We start from the raw sequence: 18,652 nt of genomic DNA, 5'->3' as shown, positions 1-18,652 counted from the left end.
CTGAAGTGATGATCATGATGTGGTTCTTTTGTATTGTTTAATATATTGTAAAGGATTTTGCCGGTCTTTACTCAGGCACGATCTAGATTGTAATAAATGTTGCATAAATTGTAAGAGAAGTGAGTATGATTTTTCGTTTATTTTATTCCGAAAGAATTTCTATTAGTCGTGGAACTGCGACTACACTGTTCTCCTAGCGAGAGCGCTCCCTATACATACATACATTTTCCCCGGACTGTATAATGGAACCGGGTAGGAAACCGTACAATAATAAATTACTAATAGAGTCGCTAACACGTTGGCTTAATTAGACCAAACTAACAAAGTATTAGCGATAAGACACATAATAAAGACAGACACAATATGCAAAATATATATAAGAGTAATTATATGCGAGTTTATAAAACATCAGAAATAAAATTGTGGCTCGGCGTCTGCCAAAATATAACATTAACATAGCATATCAATACCATTTAATTTACTAACAAATAAATATGACAAGCAACACTTTTTAACCAAATAGATACAACCACAATTATTTTGCACTCAACTATGAGAACACTAAGTGAGTCACTAACATAAAACTTGTTTATACAACGAGAAAAGCGCCATGCCCATCTAGCTGTAAGCGGCCATGTTGTTAGTTGTTGGAACATGTTTCTAAGTGATAGCGAAAAAAGCGATTTCAGTATTATTTAATATTTTAGTCTAGTTTTTGTTCATAATTAAAAACTTTTTTAGGTAAATTATACATGTATATTAATTTTTCAAAAATATCACAATCATATTTCAGCTTTAGAATAATAGTAATATAAGATTGACACTTTATTGGAACATGAGAGCAGAAAAATGTCCTCCGTACTAGCTGACGCATTTTCAGCCGTTGTTGGAAGCATAAACAAGAAAGTGAAGTGCAATATATGCCAGAAAGAATTTGCCTACCACCGCAGCACATCATCATTAAGATATCATTTAAACTAATTCTCATACCGCTCAGAATTCATCGCCAGCTGTTGCAGACAATAACTACTACTGTAACTGACTACCACCACTACTGTCCCCTGTGAGCGGCTATTCTTTAAAGCTGGCAATATTGTATGTAGAAAAGGGCATCTCTTCATTCGGATAATGTGAATAAACTGTGCTGTCTCAACTTTTTGCTGGCTTAATTTTAGACTTTCATGGACTATTTTCATACTCATAATAATTAATACATTGTAACTTATGTACATTGTACATAACATGTACTGCTGTTAACAATAATTGTCTCAAATATAATTAATTTATATGTAGCTGTATTATGTGTTTTTGAATATGCAGGTTTTTGCTAGATTAATTCTAAGATTAATTGAAGATTAACTGGTTCAGACCAGTTATTAATGGCGATTAATTTTTATAATAGTTGTGCAGCTTTAGTATATATATATATATATATATGTGTGAAATTCGCAAGAATTTAAATCTTCAAACACCAGTTTTACCATTATCAACACCTACAAAACAGTGTCACACTGGTACCTAAAATTTGCCGCGATAGTAATAGGCTCGCATGTAAAAATTATTATATGTACCTCACTAATCCATCCAGACAAACTTTTAGTAAAATAGAAAATTTGACCCTTCTAGCAATTTTTTACAATAATAATTGGTCTTGAAACACCAGCGTTGCAAAAGAATTTACATCGTGAACATGATACTCATATTCGGTTATGATTATCATGCCGGCAGCCTTTAATCTAAAATCATCTCGGTCTCCATCTTCAACAATGAAAACGAACATAAATCTTATTTACAAAATAGAATATACAGAAAACTGTAGAAGAAATCATTGTGAATTGTCCCTATTGGTTTTAACAACAGACTGGATTTACGCCTTTTTAAATATAGTAAAACTGATGAGACTTTGTAAGAGCAGGAATGATCGTCACAGTTGTTACTCTTTAGTGTACGTATAACTACATTTCCATCATTGATTTGCGATGTAAACAAATACCAAGACTGGTAGTATATTTTAATTTAAAAAGTTTTTATATAATATAGTGCAAACTACATGCTTTTGCTATGTGTGCTTTTGAAATATTCTTGTCACTTGTTATTTTCTTGCTAAATAATGATAGATAGTCAATAGTAATATAGTAAATTACGATAAAGTACACATTAATAACAAGCTAATTAATTTTGTTTTTAACAAGAGGAATATAAATATTTCTAAACCATGTTTTGATATTTACATGAAATTGAATGGTATCTTTTAAATATAATAGCTAACAAAACTTCACACACTTATTTTTAATATATATAATGTATAACATTATATCCATTGTTTATTCGATTTTAATTTACCATTTACATTTATTATCTAAATAGTAATTATTACATTATTTATAAATATGATACAATATTAATAATAGTCATATTATTATTAATTACTATAAATAGCACAACACCAAATTAAATTTACTACCTAAAGAGTAATTATTATATTAATAATGAATATAAAATAATATTATTAATAGCTATTATTAGTTAATAGTTAATTATTATTAATTATTCCAAATAGTACAACACCAAATAAAAATATCATTTAGGCTCAGGTTACAACTGCTGTTAGTAAATATTTAATGTTCATATACTATAAAATATTTATCATTAGTGTTTCAAAAGTTAGCTATCAACAATTTAACAAGACACAACAAAAGTTACTAATTTTTATTAAGTTCAAGTGGTTAAAAATAAGTTTTAAATATTCAATAAATATGGATAGATTTATCGACTACGGCATCTGTATATTGATGCAATTTTATTTGAATGAAACTCTCTTTCAATTTAATAATGGATATGGTGTTAATTTCTATGCATCAACTGAACAATAATGTTTTTATTTAGAGTGCTTTAAGAATAAAGTACTATAATAGCTATGTAGGCTACCTAGTATAATATGCTACTGGTGCAACTAATATGCACCATTTCAAATCTTTCTTTAATAAAAATGAAATTGAAAAAAGTAGTTACCAAAAGCTCTGCCCGGAGCAGGAAGAACAAGCCGGAAACAACAGTCAGTGATGTTGCATGTATTATTACAATATGACTGAAGACAAGAGACAAGCTAAGAGAGATGAAGTATGAAGTATACATAGCACAAAAATATGTACTATATTACTGCAAGTCAGTAAACATCATGGGTGTCACATCATGCTGTACTAGCAGGTTCATTAGTGTCTAATGACTATCATGTTGGTTTTTGTCGCATGTATTTGTATCCCAATGAGACGTTACAAATTTGTCAATATATCATAGACCAATGGGCCGATTTAAATTTTTTTTTAGATAGATAAGAGGTTGTATTATTACCTGCTAAAATTTGAGAAACTTTGAAAATTCACCAAACTTTATGAGAAATTCTCATAATAAAAAATCTTACCCACATCCTGATTACGCTACACAACACATGTACTTTAAAGCCACTTCAAGGTAGTGGCCTTTTCAGATATTGGTAGCGGAGTAAGTATGTGAAGGTCACCGACAGTCAAAGCACACAATTAATTTTCCAAAACATAAAATACTCAACTTATGGTATCGAAATTATTGCCTACAATCCATACCATACTATGAACAATGGTCTCGTAAAGGGATTCAATGATGGCTTAAAATCAATGCTAGAAAAACTCAAACCTAGATGTGCCACACTGTTTCTGTATAAAAAGGTTATTCAAAAACCAACTGGTTTCTCACTGTTAGAGCTAATATATGGAAGATCAGTGACAGGTTCAATGGTTATCATAAAGCAAAACAGAAGCAACATGACAGCTGATGAAGCAAAGAGTAGCTACTAGCATGTGTTTGGCTTCCAAGCTAGATTGAAAAAGGTTATTAAATTGGTCAGAAAAAACAACATTGAAGTTTGATACAAGACATTCTTTGAGAACACTTTCTAAATTCGAGTGCTTAACAATAATGGTTAGGTACTCATGTTGCTTCCAACTGACTAAAACAAGTTACCAATATAATGAAGACTTTACAAGGTCCTTAAGAGATAAACTGAAATAAAGACTATATACGTATAGCAAGTGCAATACAAGATGAAGCAGAGAAACTGAATAAATGCGCAAGTATTGGAGTAATATTAGAGGACACTGATCAATCAGTGAAAAATTTATGTATACCAGAAATTCTAGTTACTAGTAAGTCAATCAAGTGAATGATGAAAGAAGAGTGAATAACTTGAAAAAAAGTTGGTTGAGTGAGGTTATGGTTGTTCTTAAAGACTACACACAGCCAAGGTGATAGCCAAAAACTCAAATGAGCTTGAAGAGTTTTTGAGACAACATGTAGTTAAAACGACATGTGAACTGCAATAAACTTCTTATTAGAAACAAGTGTTTTGTTTTAATGCATAGTTTATCAGATGTGTTGAACTCTATTATGAACCTTAGCCCGGGTTAAGTCAATATTCGAATCCTCCTCATCGATAGTGTTGCTTTGGTTTATATAATACGAGTTTTGTGTACTATGCCATATTTCAACTTCAGCCCCAGTGTTTTAAGCTAGAGAATGTGTTCATGTAGTATGGGTGTAGTTTGGACTTCATCTGGTCTGAATATTCGTACAGGTGATTAACTAGGTTTGTTGTGAGAAGGAAGTTTCATGTCTGTAATTGATGAGATTTATGTATGTATAGTTATGTTTTTAATTTTTCAAGGTATTTTTTACTATTAATGTATGTATGTAATGAACATTTTTTAACCGCAAAGTATTGAAATCGCGAAGTATGAGCTGCGAAGTAGCAAGGGTTTATTGTATTGTCATCCCTAATCTAGTTCAATTTGGCAATGGATAGGTTTGAGTATGGTTTTGCCAGAACACTATTGATAACACTGAAAAAGTGGTTGATACCGAAGCGAAGGATGAACAGCACTGATATTTTCAATGCTCTTCTAAAATATCAGACCACACCTACTGCAGGAGTGACTTCTCAAGTACAGAGAAGATGATCTGAAGGCTAAAAAGTTCAGTGATATCAACAGGAACCTCTAACTATGGTCACACATAAAATAGGATACATGCTAAAATGAGCTATAGAGAAAAGCTATTACAAAAGGGCAAAGGATCTTGTTCTTTTATCCATCAGCTCACCTATTTTTATCTGGAACATTCAAACCCCTAAAAGTATATGAAGATGCCGCCAAACCAATGAGATTTTTTCAGAAAAGTCCTATAGCCTACTATCCTAAATGAGGAAATCACACTAGGTTTACCAGAGAAGATTCTTGAAAGAGAAAAAATTAACAAGACTTCGACACAGCAGCAAGCTAAACCTGTAGCAATTGACTCCATCAAAGCAACACACCATGGCGAGGCTACATCTCCAGCAGCCCAAGGCTAATTGCACACAATGATTACAAATAGAAACATATACCATTGGTACAAACTCTGATTTGCACGACATGCCTGAAACTGTCACGTGGGAGCAGCCGTGGTTCAGCGATTAGTGAACTAGCATATAATCAGTATGTCAAAGGTTTGAATCATAGGACCATTGGTGATGTTAGGGAGGGCATCCAGCCACAATTGATCATGTCCCATATCCAATGCGCAGATAGTCACAGTATAACTAGCTCCAGGATAAATCAGGCTCGGAATAAAGTGACATACAAGCAGCAGAGAAAATAAATCTTGATAATGAAATTAAATTAAAAAAAATGCTTATGTACATCGAGCAAATCCAGATGGTTTCGACCCAAATACAAAAATATTGTGATGCAGTTAAAGCCACTGCTCAAGAGACACTGATGATATCACGATATGGGACATTCGAAACATTGTGTTCAACAATTGTGAAATTACTATTTTGTTGCATGAAAGGTGTTGATGGTTCCAACCCAAGCAAATGGGTTTAATATGCATCAATTGTCTACTCATTGTATATTAGGACAATATGGACTGGTTCATCACAACATTTCAAATAGTCATTTGAGATACAGTCTCCATCAACTATTTAATATTCTGTATTAGTTCAGTTAGATCATCATATACTACTGTCGGGTAGTACCCATTCGTAGATCTTAACTTGATAACTTACCCTATTTATTGCATAACATGTTATTCTCATTTTTGCTGTAATAACAGCGTATACAATAAAAACACACAGTAATTTACTGCTATTTTGATATTCAATTCAATTTATTAAACGTTGAAGTACCTCTTTCATTGGATTAAAATATGATACAAAAGTTCTGTAGAGTTTATTATAGCCATAACATGTACCTACAAAGTTCTATTTTTGTTTTAGGCTGACATTTTGTCATTTACTATGTGTAATGCGTGAAACAACTGCATTATCTCAAAGCGTCTGGTAACAGCTTTGTCCTTCAATTGAAAATATGCGTCAGAAAATAGCAGAACTGCAGTAAAAACCGAAACGTGAACAATTTGAACAAGATTTTTACGCGCTCCAAGCTCATGGACACCAATTAAATGATATTGACATGGAACAAGGTGTTAGCCTTAGGTTTACACATCCTCGAAAATCCAGGGCCGTCCTTCTGTTGTACAGTATCTGCTAACGCGGCGAATGTTCTAGCGTAATCTCATCGTATATTACCTAATACACGCGTACACGTATCTCACACGTATTAATATCAAAAAGGTGTCCTACTGTCCTGGCCTAGAATATATTAATATTTTCATTTTACTTGATTGTAATAAACTATAGTACTACGTAACTTTAAATTAATTGTGAGAGGAATGTACTATATGCGACAAATGTTTTTTTTCTAATAATTTTTAAGCAAACCAGTACCGTACCTCGTTCGTACGAGACTTGCGCGGTCTAATGTAGCACTGTAGCAGTCTAATCGCGCGACTTCAAACCACATGGTAGAGTGGTAAAAGTTACTTTCGTGCGGGAGGCAAGGTAATTCGCTATCTCGGCGCTGCGGTTCAACATCGGCGGTTTTTTTTCTTCACGCCCATACATAACATACCTAGTTGTAAGCTTTATTTGAAACGTAACGTAGCCAGCTACTCCGTATTAGCTCTACACAATGTCAGAAGAGTTTCCATATAAAGCGGAGTATGCTAAGAGTAATAGAGCTTCATGTAAATCATGCTCTAACTTGATTTCTAAAGATTCCCTAAGACTGGCAGTAATGGTCCAGGTTAGTGTTCCCCGAACCTTCATTATAATACTCAATTATGAAAATTGAAACATACTCACACTTCTCAATGAACTTGGTCTACTCTCTATTGATGCCAGTTTTTAACATGCAGATCACTAATCAGTACAGATTGTAAGGAACTTTTGAAAGATTACACCTTCAGTGAACTTCGTGACGGCGAATGCAATGTTGTTGTGTGTGTTTAGAGAGAAGTGGAATGCATCACTAATTCAAACCCATACACAACACCAGAGTTGAATTTGCTTTATTTTGTTATCTTATTCTATTTTGATTATGTTTAGTTTGTGCACTTAACTACATTTACTTAGCTTGTGTGAACTAATTTTATTATTATTGGTTCAGGTACTAGTGAAGGTGTTAAGCTATTGTAAACAATGTTGATATTTACCAGTAAAAGTTATTTTTCTATTTTATAAGTCAAGCAATTAAAATACACAACTAACAAAATTCTAAAACAATAATATAAATATTAATATTAATGACAAAAGGTTAAAACAGCCAATAAAAGCTACACCCTTACTCGAATGGTCGTCCATGTTCGTTTGCTCAGTTCCGTACGGCTGTGAGTCTTGACAGTCATTACATATAGAGGCTCAGATGATGATGGAAAAAAAGGCTCCATGGGCAGGGAAAAAAGGCTCTGCAGATGCAATGGATAGAGAACCACAGCAGGCCCTTGGGAAAGAGGCTGGGTCATTGGAGCTGTTCTATTTTATATATGTCTAGCATGTGGCAAGGCTGGCCTGTGGAGAGTAGGTTGAGTGTTAAAGTTCAATGCTTTATGTCAGGTGTTTGGAGATATCTTGTTTGCACAAGTCTCCAGCTGGTGTACGTGATGTAAACATGTAGGGTTGAGCTTGTGACTAACCCATGGTATCTACGTCATGTCTGGCAAAAGTATAATTTATTTTGTTAGTCTTCTGACACGGCGATTGAATCATCTTCTGTGATGGATTCCTCCACTTTGGAGTTTTTAATTTGCTTGTTGGTGTTTTTTAAATTATTAGATCTTTTGATGTCCTGGGCATCTGGATGTTTGTATGTATTGTGTGTATATCTTGCGGTCTGGCTCCACTCCCTGTTGGTATTTTGTTTTGGTGATATTTCCATACAACAATTTTTGTTTATATCCTGACAAAAAATACATCATCAATGCTCTGGATAGTTAGCAAGAGTGATTTACAAAGGAAATTGGAAGTGTTCGCATCTACTTCAACAATGGAAAAGGCCTAAGCCACCCTATCGCAATGTTTTGCACAAATGATAAGCTTATTGTAATTCTTTGTAAAGTATACAAGCTTTTTTGTGTAAGTAAATGAAAGAGACATGAAAAAAGTGCGCAAAATGCTTATCACTATACACTCCTTTCACACAAGCTTGCAATTAATGTGTTTTTATCGAGACCATCAAACTACGTACACTCATTGGGTTGTCCCCAACGAAGTATTTGTTTAGTACGTTCAGATTATTCTTTAGTTGTCGTGCTAGAGTGCAATTAGACTCAATCCTTGTGTCGACATAGTTTACAGCTCTAGAGATTATTTACTTTCATCTGTTATTTTGTTAGTCACGATTTTTTGATGGAAAGCAAGCCACTTGGTTTCATTATGGGTGTTTTTGGAAGAGAGCTCAACCAGTTTCATCAACAGAATTTGCTGGGTTTGACAGTTTAAGATGGGAGGATCAGGAGAAGATCAATTCTAAGATATCAGGTAAGTAAATTGATACATCGCATTGTTTTGGCATTTTAAGTTACAAAATTTTATAGTAGTGCATGCTTGGTGATAGCAAGGATGAGTTGAAGTGTACAGTATTACTATGCTTATTATACTACTAACAGTAACATTATAGTTGGTGCAGGTTTGAAAAAATCATGACTTTTTTCAAAAGAATTTCAAAAAATCAGATTTTTTTCAATGTCCATGATTTTTTTTATCAATTTGATTTTTTACTCACGCAAATTTTCTGTGTATTGTATCACGGATCAATATGCTGGTAAACTCATTTTTCAGTATGGGACACCGGTTAATTTGACAAATGGTTACATTCAACAGTCATATAAAACCAGCTGTGCTACCCATTGCCTTGCCCGGTTATTAAAAATCTGCTTCTAAACAATAAAAGGTAATGAGAGTTGCCTGCCACTTGCTATTAGCCTGGCACATTGCAAATGGATAGTTTGAGTAAGCTTACTAATAGAAATTTATCGCTTCTTATGACGCTGCGTTGTGACGGAAAGTGGTAGCGTATTTGCTCCCATATAGTGACATATATCGCCTAGCAAATATATCAAGCTCAATTGGTAAGAATTGGTTGAACATGGCTGAGTTGGTAAGACGTCGGACTGACCAAACGGAGTGTCTGAGATCAAATCTTCTGCAAGTACGGGTTCTTTATTCCTAGATTTTTTAATAGCATATTTGGATATAGACAATGACGAGCGAATACACAAACTTGGAGAAATATATTTAAAAATTATGCTGTGCAAATTACATGTAGTTGTGGTAGTTAGTGTAGTGCAGTTTCACTACAAGTATAAATGTGGGCCATAAACAAAAAGATAGTGAGGTAAAACCTTACTGGTTGCATCTGCTACCTCGCAATTAATCCTGCTTTGAGGTTTAGGATATAAGCTCATAGGTCCTAACTTCAAAGGGCCTTCCATAACATTGTACTACACACGCAGTCAATTATTTCCATCACACACTAATTCATGACAGGGTAGTATTTACAGATTTGTTACAACCACATCAACACAAGACTGTATGTCAAGACATACCGACTTGCAAAATTTAAAAAATCTTGGTTCTTCCATAAATCATGATTTCCATTATTGATTTACTCCTTTGCTCGCGTAATTCTATTTGTTCCTATTTTTGTACAATGAAAAGCATTACCTTCTTCAATTTTTTACCATAATTACTCGTACTAGTTTTTAAAATTTTTGTTTTTAGAATTAAGAATTATTTTGGTATTAAACATAATTATTATTTAGAATTAGAATTATGATGTCATGTTTAATATTATTTGAAAAGGAAACTGTGTGCATTTCTATCGGTTATAAAACTGCACTTTTTTGAGAAACGCCAGAAAAGTCAAATGTTAAAATTTATCTTGGTTGAATACCTTCTCTGATGAGAGCTCCATGAGTAGCCGATTTAAATGTTTGTTGCAATTTTGAAGGTAGACAATTCGAAAATCGCCACCATTTAAAGAGATTGCCGATCGTATAAACAATATAATCGTTTAATGGTAATTAATTTCACACAGGTCTGAGCATTTTCAGAGAGATCGATGCTAGAACTAAAACGCATGGACCTTGTAGTTTTATAATACACTCATTCCATGTCCTTCCACACACACACGCAGTCATTCATGAAATAAATGTTTCTAATTATCATGAATACAAAACAGTTTATTTTTATGTTAAAATATACAAATAAATATTAACAAAGATTTACAAGTTTTCATCAAAATAATATCGCGTATCGTTTATAAATAGATGGTTTACGATATATCGCAAATCATATTGTGTCGCGAATCAAAAAAATTTATAAGTTTTTTGCATAATAATATCGTGGTTCGAGATTTCAAGTCTGAAATAATGAGTCGTCTGGTGATTTATGCAAATTGCGAAACTTTAGCTCAAATGTGTTGAAATCTTTACGAATTAAGGTAGTCATAAGTCAAGGCTTGACTGCCTGTTACTGTGACGTGTGGCCTTGTGGTGGCATGGTTATGACTCCTTTATTGTTTGTTACTGTCACGTGTGGCCTTGTGATGGCATGGTTATGACTCCTTTATTGTTTGTTACTGTCACATGTGGCCTTTGATGGCATGGTTATGACTCTTTTATTGTTTGTTACTGTCACGTGTGGCCTTGTGATGGCATGGTTATGACTCTTTTATTGTTTGTTACTGTCACGTGTGGCCTTGTGATGGCATGGTTATGACTCCTTTATTGTCGTTGTGGAACACCGTTTATCTACCCACAGGAGGTGGAGGTGCCAGCAGCAGCAGCAAGTCCAAAAAGGGTGCAACAGCCCAGGATGAGTACAGCAATTTCAGTGCTGAGTATGCCAAATCGGGGAAGAGCAAGTGTAGAGGTTGTGAGGACCTAATAAGCAAGGTTTGAAGTTGATCTATTGTAATTTTAAAAATTTAGTTAATGTTAATCTTCTTTTTAAAATTTTGATTTAAAAATTAATTCTTACTACAGAGGAGTCTGCATAATTCAAACTTGAAGAGACCAAGTCAAATAGCTTGAATTAACCAGAGTTTGAATTGGAAGAGCCGTGTTATATCTTGTAAATAACATTATATTAATAACGTACTGTTGATAGTCTGTTAAGCCCTGTGAGTTCTCAATGCATCCTATACTTGTACATGTAGAATTGAATGTTGTATTTTGTAGTCCAAGTATGAATGATTATTTCAAGTATAGACGCACTATTCATGTATTACGAATAAAGTACTCATGTATTTTATTGATCATATATGTTTATTTCAATGTACAAGACGTGTACAAAGATTTACATACATAGACTTATTGAATGGAAGAGTCTGTAAGTTGTGAATTCAGAGTTCATTTCAGAACTTTACACTGTACACCATTTTCAATGTCAAAATCTTCTGATCACCTTTGACCGGTAAGTTTTCGTTTTGTAATTGTGTTTCAATTCTGAAGACATGTTTGCAAAAGTAGAAAAGCTCTGAATAAAGCTTGGAACTGCGATTGTTGATTAGCCTTTGATTGTTCACTTCTATATATAAAATAAATGTTCGCTATTGCTCAAGTTTGATGCATAGCCATAGTGCGCAATCTTTTGTCAGTGAGTCCATTTTCAATTTTTTTTTCAAGTTTACAGAATAAAAACGGCTTTACCAGTAGCGCATCTTGCTCTATCAAGGTCATGTGTTAACTGCCAATCTGGAGCATGACCTATTATATTGACGTGCCTCTCACAATCACCAAGGAATATATGTCACATCAGTTGCGCTTGATTCTGTGATTGCGACTAATACTAATGTATTCAGCTCTGTTTATTTTTACACTTTTAATATCTTTTAGTTTGAATTAGCCAGAGTTAATTCAAATTGAACTATTTACAATGGTAAGTGATATGAAAGGACAGCGACCTAAAAAATGTTTGAATTAAGCAGATTTATGAGTTATCCAGGTCCGAATTATTCAGACTCCACTGTATATAAAAATTGGCAATCATATTCTAGAACTTTTAACTAGTTGTAAATGGTACATTCCGAAAATGACTGTTCAACTTACATTTTTATAACTCCAAAATGTTTGGATTTTCATTAAGTGTTTTAGTTTGAACAGTTTTAGTCATTGTTGTTAGTTAGTGTTATTAGTTGGTGTTATTAGTTAGTATTATTAGTTAGTATTATTAGTTAGTGTTATTAGTTAGTATTATTAGTTAGTGTTATTAGTCATTGTTATTAGTTAGTATTATTAGTTAGTGTTATTAATTAGTGTTATTAGTTAGTATTATTAGTTACTGTTATTAGTTAGTTTTATTAATTTGTGCCAAGATCATTTTGTTACAATAATGAGAGTTGCAAATGTCATGTCTGGCTTTTACAGGAATATGGTACAATCGTATTTTTTTGACACCTTGTTGCTATTCTGTTGCTATTCTGTTGATACCTCATTGCTATTCTGCGGTATAGCGTCTAGCCTAAATATGATAGCCTGTCGTGAACAGGGAGAGGCACGACTTGCTGTCAAGGACTACACAAGTGAGAGAGCTGTAGCATATGGTCCACAAAGTCTATGGCATCACATTGATTGCTTTAACACCTGCCGAACTGATGTCGGATTTACCTCTGAAATGAACCCAGACAAGTATGCATAATAATGAAGTTACGCTATACAAGTATTTATTTGGCATGTTTCCCTTGACACTAATTGCTGGTTCACCATATGTCGCCATATGTCGGTCTTATCCTCTCAACGATTATTTGTCAATTATGTGCACTGTAAACCGAAAGCATCGTCAAGGCAACGCGGATACTTTGGGAAAGATTGTAGCTGCTGAACTTTTCCGATAGTTTGCAGAACATCTGCGACAGCCTGTGCAATGTGTGCCACTTCGGCGATTGTGAATGACTGTCGCGAATTGCTCGATCCATATTTTCTTTTATGGCCGATGCTGCGGGACTAGTATTTTGTTATTTTTGCGACCGCGCTGTATAATGGGAACCGTTTCACTGATGTCGCACCATTTGATAGCAGACATTTCACTGATGGAATGCGGTTGAGTCGCGGAAGGGTTAGATGGGGTTGTGATAGTGTGCACATTGTTATCACAGATTATCACCAAAGTATTGTGTGATTAACACTTACATACGGCGATATAATGTGAACCAGCCATGAGTCTTATATGTTCATATTTGTTCAGATTAATTTCACATCCCTCGCTTCTCATTGGCTGATCCTGGTTGCAATAGAAATTATTTTTTTGTTTTGAAAATTTAAATGGCTAACCAACGAGCTGATCTTCCATATTATTTCCTATATTTTTATGAAAGATTTTATTTGGATCTTGGGCTATTCTGCAGAGGTTCATTTTTTACGTTAACTCTCTGATGCTCAACTGGGATTGTCATTGTAATATTTTGTACGTACAGTTTTCTGCAAAGTTCATTTCTACCTCTTATAAAACTTACGACTGGTCTTCTGGCATAAGTTTTGTTTGTCTAACAATTTTATCTGCATAACCAAAACTTTTAGAAAAATCTTTCGTTTTTCGTCTGCCTTCTAACTGTTAGCATAATTTATTGATGCAGTCTAATATACAAATATTCTTTTTAGTTGCTGTAGTCTGGCAGCTTATTTGAACCCTTTAAAACTTTTATCTTCTCTCGTAAGAGGTCTAGCATGCTTGCAGATCTAAGTCAGTTTGGTGTCTTTGTCAGCCTCAGGAGAGTGATTAGAGAATTTTATCTGAATGATATGTTGCCTAATTAGTGTTTTATTCAGGATCCCAGGCTTCAAGTCTTTGTCGAAGGAGGATCAGGATGAAATAGTGAGCAAACTTGGAAAAGGGGATAAGAGGTATGGTACAAAGGCTAGTTTATCATATGCATATGTAATGTGTAGTTTCATTCCTATAAACGGACTTTTTTCTAAACACCAGATGTGCGTTATTCACTATTCACCATGAAGCAGTTAATCCAAGTTATTCACTAAGGAGCAGTTAATCCAAGTTAATCACTATGAAGCAGTTAATCCAAGTTATTCACTATGAAGCAGTTAATCCAAGTTATTCACTATGAAGCAGTTAATCCAAGTTATTCACTATGAAGCAGTTAATCCAAGTTATTCACTATGACGCAGTTAATCCAAGTTATTCACTATGAAGCAGTTAATCCAAGCTATTCACTATGAAGCAGTTAATCCAAGTTTTGCGTCATCCACAAGATGGAAACGGCGGAAATCCACAAGTCAAACATGTTTTTGTTACTCATAAATATTTACCGATTGTTTCAGGCTTGCAAAAGCTGAAAACGGCACTTGTGTATGATAGTCAATAAATGGCGGGCAAGCTATTCCATTTTGTACATTTTCCGCATTCGAGTCGATCTTATTTGGATTCGAGCAGTTCCGAACGCACCGCTATGACCTCTAGCGTAGAAATCCTCATCTTTTTAATCAAGTAGCCGCATTAATCCGCCACATGTGAATGTCCATTAAAACAATTATTACATGGTAGCTCAATGTGCGCACGACTCCAAATCCCCATCATTAGCAACATTAATAGTCATAGTGATACGTTGTGTTATAAATGTTATGAAAGATACGCATATGTCCCATTAAGCCCTAAGTGCTAAGGCTAGGAATAAGTCAAACCTCTCAGCACAGAAATCTGTTTGAAGTTATCTAGATAGCGCAGTGCTATGTGATGCCATATATGCTATAGCAGACATGGGATGTATACTCTGCCACTCAGAATGTGTCAGCGGGGTGTATACTCTGCCACTCAGAATGTGTCAGCTTATGTGTCTCCTTCCTTCTGATTAAAGGTTGACTGGCCACAAAATTCACTAAAACTATGTCTATTGTTCTTACGCGTCTGTTTTATCGTCATCGTAATGCTGTCACTTTTAGCAGTGATATCTTATAACTTACCGTAAAAATTCGTTTAATTTTTTAGCCTTAGCTTGAAGGAGTACATATCATTGTCTGATAATCATGACAAGCCTGTTGGTCACTTGTGATAATTGAAAACTGCTGCAGAAATTATTTGCGAAGTATTGGGTCACATCATTAGATTACGACTTGACGATTGAATAATGCCGAAACAAAACTGTAAAGTAGCGAACATCTATATTTGAGACGGGGTCTTTGGTAAAACCTGAAGTGTTTGTCATAACTAGTGTTACAATAAGTTTTATATTGAGCTTTTTATTAGCCTTTCAATTCACGTGAGAACATCACTTGACAAGACAATAACCAAATTTCGTGACTACGTCATCGAAATAAAGAGATTCCAATCTACGGCGGCTTTTCGTTTTTGAGCTTTTAAAGATGTGGTTGCGTCAAAAAATTCGGTTTAATGAAATTAAGACACATAAAAGGCTAAAACATCAGCTACAATTTGATGCCATTTTTGTCTTTGTAGACCAACCCTGTCCAGAGATATATGCGTTTGAATGAGGCCCTCTTTTAAAAAGCTCACGTTCCAGCGGGTGCTTCTTTCGTGACGTCACTAGCAATACATCTGAAAAGAAACCACGAGCGATAAGTATGAGGTCGCTTCGTTAGCCAATCATCAGCGCGAAATTTTTATATAGGTCGTAATAAATGTTATCACTCGTAAAACGTGTTGTCTGTGATCTCAAATTTAGGGATTTTACTCTATTATTAAATCGCATGGACATCGATATTTACTAAATTAATTAATGTCGTTACTTTGATGAATTACTCGATCGATACGTTTTATTGGCGAACAACATAATTGTAAAAATTGCTGTAAAGTTACTGCGAAGGTGACTCCAAGTTTTCTGGGCATCAGGTGGTTAAAGTTCTACGGGGGAAGATCGGAGAATGGAGGTAAATTTATCTTTTACTTTGAGTCTCCTATAGAGTTACCTGTTGAGTTTACATTCAGATTATATTTCCCTGTTTGAGGCTAAAATGTAATTTCCTGCGCGTGCGAGATACGTATGTACAGTGAATTCTTGACGGCTTCTTTTTAATCTTTAGCATCTAGCAATACAATGGCTTAGATTGATGAATATACTAAAGGTAATATTTTAGTACTCATTAATACATGTACTAATTAATAAAATTATAACTTTTTGCTATCACTAATCATCGTTTTATATTTTTTTATCGGTTCACCTAGCTACATTTGCTTCAAATTTTCTGTGGCAGTTTTATCTAGTAAATTAGATTTATGATTTGACTTTAGATGTTCACTTTTCACTTGTAGAAAGTGAAGAAAATCGATTGATCAATGCAAATCTTTAACTTCCAGAACCAAAGCTTCGAATCTTTGGCTTGGCGTACTTGTGCCTTTATTAAACATTTATTTGTTTTTAAAATTACACTCGCAATCTATCAAACTCCCAATTTGAAAGCTTTCAGTAGATACGCTTTAGAATGACATATCTATGAATGACATATATTTATTGCATTTGTTTTATTGATTATAGGATGTTTATGTCGCCCTACCAGCCGAAGCAGCTTTGTCAGTGTGAAAATTGCCATTAAAGGGAAAAGAGAGACTTGAATGTGTGCTGCATAAACCATGATGTTTTGTTTGAGTTTGCTGCATTAGATGAATTTGTCTTATTGTATCAGCTGAAACTATGTGAATGGCCACGATTTGATGAATATATTTAATAAAAGCTTTATGCCGAGATGAAAATCTTTGCTTGTAAAAATTATATAATAAAATAATATTGTTGAAGATAAGGCAAAACATGATTTGTAGAATATTGTAGTGAATTGGATACGGTATATGGATGTCCGCAGAACTGGAGAATGTGAGTTCAAATCCAGTTTGCAGCAGATTTCTCATCCTTAAAACACTATCCCTATGTATATTATTTTCAAAGACGCAGCTTGCTTATTTTACTTACGGTTGTAAGAAACTCATTCTCGGTGTGGGCAATGATATAAAGCCCCGCCCCAAGGATAGGCGACGGACATAATGTGGGCGAGGCTTTCGGGAGGCTGTATATTGTTAGTGTGGGTAGCGGCGGAACTGTGCTGATACAAGACCTTATTCTACATAGTTTGCTTGACAGAATTACCGTAGACCGGTAGAATTGGTAGTCGGTACTCAAATGTTTACACAGCATTTGGAGAAAGTAAGTAAAACAAATTTTCAATTTTCGTTATTTGAGGCCTTGGAAATATTCATAATAATGTATCTGCAGCGGGGTTTAAATTTTTATTCTAACCAACATTAGCAAATACAAAATAATATATATGCCAATAGAGCCGCGTAGGACTAGACTTTTATCGCAAATAGCCAATGTGAATACGAGATATATTGACAGATAAATCACGCGTGACATCATTTTGGGCAAGTCTGGGCATGTTTTTTGGGCCTGGGCATGTTTTTTGGGCCTGGGCATGTTTTTTGGGCCTGGGCATGTTTTTTGGGCCTGGGCATGTTTTTTGGGCCTGAGCGTTTTTCCCGCAATCAGATTTTCTCGATTTTATTCTTCAAATATCTTGGCAATGAGATCGCCTAACACAACAAACAACATATCAACTGATAGAGAAAAAAATGCTTTCTTTTAAAATCAACTCAAATTTGACGCAACCACATCTTTAAAAGCTTGTAATCACATTTCCACATATTTGGCACCTATAACACAACAGAGTAAGACATGGTGAATTTTTTGATACCAAATAACTGTAATGTGAATTTTATTGCAAATCAACCTTTAAGCTCAAGGGTGGCTAAAGGCCAGTTGACACTGTATCGCTATATGTTCGGGGTTGTCCCCTCTCGCTGATTGTTCGTCGACTACGTGTACCAACAGCTGACGGCATTGCCGAAGCAACACAGATATATCGGGAAACATTTCAGCTGTCGAATTAGCGATGAGTCGCCAAGCATCCATGACAGTCTGTGCAATGTGCACCACTTGGGTGATAGTAATTATTAGTGATTATCGAAGATAATTATTTTGGATTAAAGATGGTTATTAGTGTTTATTTAGTAATACAGTGCATTAGTTGATGCTACCTTTTATGCTATCAAGTCCATTTTAATGTTTCTTGAAGTCTTCAAGTTCTCTCAAGCTGATTCTTTTAACACATTTATATTTGATAGAATACACCTGCTTATGTTATAAGTGAGTTTGTTTTATAACAAGATATGTAACTTTATAACTGTCAGATTTGCAAGCAAACATTTATTTTATAAGTTTGTTTGCAGATCTGACAGTTGGCATTTGAATTTCAAGTCTTGTTTAATAACATAGTTTAGCCA

General features: G+C 34.4%; 1 protein-coding gene across 1 annotated transcript in view; it reads left to right on the top strand.

The window, feature by feature from the left end:
* The first annotated feature begins 6,953 nt into the window (after nucleotides 1-6,953).
* The window catches only part of LOC137396903 (poly [ADP-ribose] polymerase 1-like), a 41,377-nt gene continuing 29,678 nt past the window's right edge, over nucleotides 6,954-18,652 (top strand). The window contains exons 1-5 of the mRNA XM_068083202.1: nucleotides 6,954-7,157; nucleotides 8,746-8,890; nucleotides 11,174-11,307; nucleotides 12,902-13,041; nucleotides 14,179-14,253. Coding sequence (XP_067939303.1) covers nucleotides 7,044-7,157; nucleotides 8,746-8,890; nucleotides 11,174-11,307; nucleotides 12,902-13,041; nucleotides 14,179-14,253 — 608 coding nt within the window. The 5' untranslated portion in view covers nucleotides 6,954-7,043. The remainder of the gene's footprint in view (nucleotides 7,158-8,745; nucleotides 8,891-11,173; nucleotides 11,308-12,901; nucleotides 13,042-14,178; nucleotides 14,254-18,652) is intronic.

The sequence above is a fragment of the Watersipora subatra genome, chromosome 5, assembly GCF_963576615.1.
Source record: "Watersipora subatra chromosome 5, tzWatSuba1.1, whole genome shotgun sequence".
Taxonomy (NCBI): domain Eukaryota; kingdom Metazoa; phylum Bryozoa; class Gymnolaemata; order Cheilostomatida; family Watersiporidae; genus Watersipora; species Watersipora subatra.
Note: the sequence above shows the minus strand (reverse complement) of the source record. Positions and strands in the feature narration are given on the sequence as shown.